Source organism: Phalangium opilio, unplaced genomic scaffold (assembly GCF_054372755.1).
Source record: "Phalangium opilio isolate 3A_F unplaced genomic scaffold, DU_Popi_V2 ptg000003l_1, whole genome shotgun sequence".
Lineage (NCBI taxonomy): Eukaryota > Metazoa > Arthropoda > Arachnida > Opiliones > Phalangiidae > Phalangium > Phalangium opilio.
In genome coordinates this window covers 2,567,459-2,573,458 of record NW_028324145.1, presented here as the reverse complement: position 1 = coordinate 2,573,458, position 6,000 = coordinate 2,567,459, and the positions used below count along the sequence as shown (strand labels likewise).

Sequence of the window (6,000 nt, the reverse complement as noted above, 5' to 3'; positions counted from 1 at the left end):
CCATATACTTCCCTGAATTTTCCGAGTTTTTCCCCTATATGGAGTATCCTATGGAGCAAATGTTAGCAAAGGAGGGGGGAGGGGCAAATAGGACTATAACATACTCAAAGGACATAACTGTATCTCTAATATAACCAGAGTTATGAGCCTACAAAGTTGGGTGTAATGTTAATCCTATGGAGGGAACGTTCACGAACATTTTGCTTAATTACTCGGCCCCTGTTTGACGCAAATTTCCCTGATTTCCCAGAATTTTACAAAAAAATTCTAAATTTCCCTGAGGTTTTTGTCAACTATTTATTTCCCTGATTTTTCCCTGTTTTCCAGGTCTGTATGAACCCTGCTCCTAGTCTGAAAACATCGTATTATCTGATCTTCCTGATTCTTCTGGAGCGGTCTTTTAGTTTTAGGTTTCAATATTTAAATTTCCCGAGTTTGTTCATAATTCATAAATTTTTTTAACACGCTAAATACTTACCGATCTGATTAATTAAAAATTGTCAGAAGAAATTGAAATTGTTTAGACATTTATTGAATTTTATATATAAACAAGTTGACCCTAAAAGTTGGATATTTCTTAATTTCTTCATTTAGTTTAGAAACTTAAAAGTGTCTATTATATTATTGTTGTTCCTCCTCTTTAGCCGCCGGTGTTTCCCCTTCCCCTCCTTCCTCTTCATCTTCAGATCCCGCCTCAATTTCTTCCTCCATATCATCGTCTCCAGGAACTTCTTCGTTCTCTTGTTCTAACCTATCTAATTGTTTCGCTAATTCCGCTTCATCCGCTTCAGTCACCACTTTCGGCTAAAAATATTTCAAATTTATAGACAACTCGGATGAAAATCCATTTACATTTTATGTTATCATACCGCGTTTTTAATGTTGAACATTCCATCAGCTTGCTTTATCGTCTGTTCAATCTTTTCAATGGCATCATTGAGCACTTTTAAACCTTCCGTTCTCTCCATCGTGGTTGTAGTCATTACATAAGTTGGCGGTGCTATTAAGTTAATCTAAACAGAATGAAAGGCGTTATAAATTAAGCCACAATTCCCGAAACGTTTACAGAGGGTGTTACAAAAACTGTGATATAAGTTCCAGGGTTCATACAACTTTTGGGGAAACAAATTTCCCTGAGATTTCCAGGTTTTTTCCCCATATACTTCCCTGAATTTTCCAGGTTTTTCCCCTATATGGAGTACCCTATGGAGCACATGTTAACAAAGGAGGGGGGTGGGCAAATAGGACTATAACATACTCAAAGGACATCCCCGTATCTCTAGTATTACCAGAGTTATGAGCCTCCAAAGTTTAGTGTAATGTTAATCCTACAGAGGGGATGTTTATGGACATTTTGCTTAATTACTCGGTCCCTGTTTGACGCAAATTTCCCTGAATTTTACTAAAAATTATAAATTTCCCCGAGTTTTCCCTGAGGTTTTTGTCAACTAGTTATTTCCCTGATTATTCCAGGTTTTCCCGGTTTTCCAGGTTTGTATGAACCCTGTATAACTGAGCTACTGTGGGATGGTTCTATGGACGAATATCAGTTGAAAATGGTAACAAAAAAATGTTCTGTGACATAACATTTCGCCTTACGAGTTATGATTCGAATGTTTTACGAATAACCCTGTAGCATGGACATGGTAGCAAAATCCATGGAGCTTCTGCTCCTTGGATCGGGCAGGGCTTTGCCTCCATGTTACAAGTCCCTCCCCCTTCACACATAGTTGTGATCAAAGATTGTTGGCAAAAGTCAGTTCACGTGAAGCGAGTATTGTTGATTTTTGTTAGGGCTTCGCCCCATCAACGATAAAATAATTAAGCTGTTCTTAGAGTTGAATTTAAAACCTTAAGTTGTCCTTTCTATTTTAATTGAGAGTTTTATGGCCCTCGGGAGAGTTCCCTAGTTATTAATTTTCCCTGAGGGATTACAGACCCCTTAAACTGAAAGACAATAGTAATTTAACGAAGGAGTCACCTATAAAACACTCCAGACATAAATTATAAAAGGGTCCATTAGGTGAAAATGATATAGAACATATTAATGGCCCATGGAACCCAAAGTACTCTGATCCTACCACCCTTTTTATAACACCCTATATAATAAATAAATGTTACTTTAATAGGCATATCTTCCGTAGAGCAGCTAATACCAGCTTTGAGGGCCTTCTTGACAGCGTCAATTCCTTCATAGCCATAACAACAAACATCAATGTCAGCTCTAATTTTGACAGCCTGTGGCGTCAGCCTTCGTTTGATATTTGCTAACAAAACATTAAAAGTTTCTTCATCCAAATTGCATTCATTCAGAATTGTAGGGTCACTGTAAAACACAAAATTTTCACTATAATATTTTGATAAAGATGAAAAGAGAATAATGAAAAACTTACTTAACAGCGTGTTTAAAAATATCATAAGAATAAGCCTGTTTCTTAAATTTCTCATCAAAATACCAAGCAGTTTTCTTGTAAAGCGCTTCGAGCTTCTCGTCATTATCGTATTTTAAAATTTCAGCCACATGTCGCAAAATACTATTGACAGCTTTAGCTTTGGCAAACTTCTCTTCGCATTTTAAAATATCTTCGGGTGATACTCTTCGTTTGGAAAGATCAATATATCCTGAAGAAAAACAATTAAACACAAAAACCTCAAAATGCGAGATAATCTCACAAATAATTAAAAAGAATGAATCCTCACCTTTCTCTTCATCAACTCTTAATACAACGACACATTCGTTTCTCCCGACTCGAATGAGTTTGTTAATGGAACGAATACGTCTTCTGGAGAGTTCAGACAACAGAATCATGCCCTCAATATTATTGTATTCGAGTAAATGAACGTAAGCACCCATTTCCGCGATGGAACGAACGTTAACCATCACAACATCCTCCGTTTTTGGGTACCGTTGACTGTAGAATCGACAGCTCAAAGGCATGATTGAAAATTTCAATATTAACCTGAAAAATTATTAAGCCTCATTTAAGACTTAATTACGATAGTAATGTTAATAAGAGATTTTGTAAAGCGAGCTTAAAGAAAATGATGCAATATTGTGTACAGTAGTTCACTGTTCACATCTCAAGAATAGCATGGCATGCACAGGCTTAATAGACCAAGGCTTAAATTCAACAATTTTTGACATATGTTATTCAGGAACCTAACGCGCTACATAGACCATTTTTATATTATTCTTATCAGGAATGATAGTTTGTAAGTATTAGATTACATAATTTAAATATTACATACCTAGATAATATTATATTTATAATATAGAAAAATTTTGTTAACAGTCCATGTGGCGTTAAGCAAAAAATTCACCGCAAACTGGTTTTGATGCTGTAAGCTACAAAGATATTCTATTGGTTGAAAATATCACGTGAGTAGGGGTCAGGCGCCGGTAAAGCTTGGCGGTATAAACAAATACTGTCTTTGTAGGTAAAGACGCGAAAAAGTAAAATATAAGGGTAGAAAAGTACAGATATTCAAATTTTCAATTTTAAAGACATGATTATGAAACATCAGTCCTGTTTTTAATCCCCCATGAATTTCGAGTTTTCATTCAGGAGGCTGGAACAAGTCAGATTGTGTTTATTTATTTATTTATTTATTCAGGTTGAATACATGTAAGCCTTATAGGCTTGGGTAGTATTTTTTTTTTTTTCCTGTAACAATAGCATCAAATTTAGTAAAATGGTAGCGAATTGGGTAGGATTTTACTTTACCTACCTAACCCAACCAACACTTGATTCTGACTAATTAGGCCACGGGGAGTTCGAAAAAAATAGTGAAAAAATTCTAAACCCGCCGCAAGTTGGTGAAAAAATTTTTTGAAAATTTGAAAATTGCAAGTACTTACCGCCATTAAGACCGCTACGCGCCTAAACGCATTCTGCCCTCGATCTTGAAAAACTACCCGGGGGGGTAATAATAAGGACTCGCGACGGAAATCAAGGAGCACATACTGCGGAAATATAGCTATGAAATTTTAAACACCCACTGAAACATTTAGAATTCTCATACCAGGATAGAAAAATATTTGAAGCGAGCTCCAATTTTAAAAATAAACAACGATATTTTGCTAAATTGCGTAGATTATTTCGGAAGTAAATAAAGATAAACAATAATATTTTGGAAAAGGTGTAACATTATTTGGGAAGTAAATAAAGATAAACAATAATATTTTGGAAAAGGTGTAACATTATTTGGGAAGTAAATGAAGATAAACCACAATATTTTGGAAAAGGCGTAACATTATTTGGGAAATAAATGAAGATAAACCACAATATTTTGGAAAAGGCATAATATTTTTTGGGAAATAAATGAAGGCATAGAATGATATTTTGGAAAAGACGTAACATTATTTGGGAAGTAAATGAAGATAAACCGCAATATTTTGGAAAAGGCGTAATATTATTTGGGAAGTAAATATAGATAAACAATAATATTTTGGAAAAGGCGTAACATTATTTGGGAAGTAAATGAAGATAAACAATAATATTTTGGAAAAGGCGTAACATTATTTGGGAAGTAAATGAAGGTAAAGCACAATATTTTGGAAAAGGCATAATATTGTTTGTTAAGTAAATGAAGATAATTAGCAATATTTTTGAAAAGGCGGCCAATTATTGGGAAGCAAATGGTGGTGATCAACAATATTTTAAAAAGGCTTCAATATGTTGGAAGAAAGTGTATGTTAAAAATTATACACTACTAACTGCAAAACTGTTTATACCGATGGCTATGCAGTAAAGTGTGGCACTTAGCGTTACCCGAGAAACACCACTTGGAGGTGGCCACACGTCGTTTCTCATGAGGAGTTTTGATAAGGCAGGCCCCCTTGCCTACTGCCGCTACAATCCAACCGGGAGTTTTGATAAGGCAGGCCCCTTGCCTACTGCCGCTATAATCCAACCGGGAGTTTTGATAAGGCAGGCCCCTTGCCTACTGCCGCTATAATCCAACCGGGAGTTTTTATAAGGCAGGCCCCTTGCCTACTGCCGCTATAATCCAACCGGGGAGTTTTGATAAGGCAGGCCCCTTGCCTACTGCCAAAAACTAAGAAAACGTTGCCTTATTCGTCAGTGAATTCGGCAGTGTTTTCTTCGTTTTGGCCAGCAATTAAAAATGCTGGTTCTGTCTCGGGATCGAGAGTAGCCAGCTCTTCCTCCGAGACCCCGATTTCAATTAATTCAAGGCCTTTTTTGCCCGGTCCAGGGTAGCAAGCCTTTACGTCTTCCAAGAACCGAGCAAAATTGGTTCCAGGAGGAAGCCAGTTTCCATCCTGGTCCTTGAAAAATAGGCATCGGTACCAATAAGAAGCCATATAGCTACTTAATGACCTGTCTGTTCTGTGGGACTTAATGGCATCCTTCACGTGTCTATTTCGGTTCTCGATGTTGTTCGTATGGGCGCGAGAATCTTCCGAGTTGACAAACTCGTACTTATGAAGCACGGTAAGGTGCTCCCGAAAGCCCATTAACGTACAATTCATGTACATAGGGGCTCCGTCAGACACGATGATGGACCCAGGGGCTATATATTTTGCCATTTGCGTCCACAGAACAGCACGGGACTTATTTTTCACTTTCAAAAATAGACCATCTTTTGTATCCCGGCAATAAATTCCAAAGATACAAATGGTTTCCCCGGCTAACTCCGCCCCTCGGTTGTATTTGCGAGTATGAAGGTAGGTTTCGTCCACCTCCACAAACAGTCCTGGTCCTCCAATCTGAACTTTGTCGGCCCTATTAGAAATGACAATCTCCGTTACCTCACGACACATGGAAAAATAATCCACAACTGTTCGTGAGGAACATTCACTATGGGTTGTAGCGTCAGTGACGCTCATTTTACAAACCCAAAGGAAAACGAGGAAAAGATTGTCGGTAACCGACAAATTTTGATTATAAAACCATGTGTTTTTGGAGGGGACGAAAGCCTTCACACACTCGGAAACCAAATGATCGGGAACCTTTTTCTTCAATGCCCTTAAAGCCT

General features: G+C 37.2%; 1 protein-coding gene across 1 annotated transcript; it reads right to left on the bottom strand.

Moving 5' to 3' along the window:
* Window positions 1-510: 510 nt before the first annotated feature.
* On the bottom strand, window positions 511-3,400 carry eIF2alpha (eukaryotic translation initiation factor 2 subunit alpha). Its single transcript, XM_089835354.1, has 6 exons — window positions 3,250-3,400; window positions 2,701-2,960; window positions 2,394-2,622; window positions 2,122-2,326; window positions 870-1,013; window positions 511-804 (listed from the first exon to the last, which is right to left on the bottom strand). Exons 2-6 carry the CDS (start codon window positions 2,936-2,938, stop codon window positions 622-624), a joined length of 999 nt encoding a protein of 332 aa, XP_089691480.1. The 5' UTR covers window positions 2,939-2,960; window positions 3,250-3,400; the 3' UTR covers window positions 511-621.
* Window positions 3,401-6,000: the final 2,600 nt, after the last annotated feature.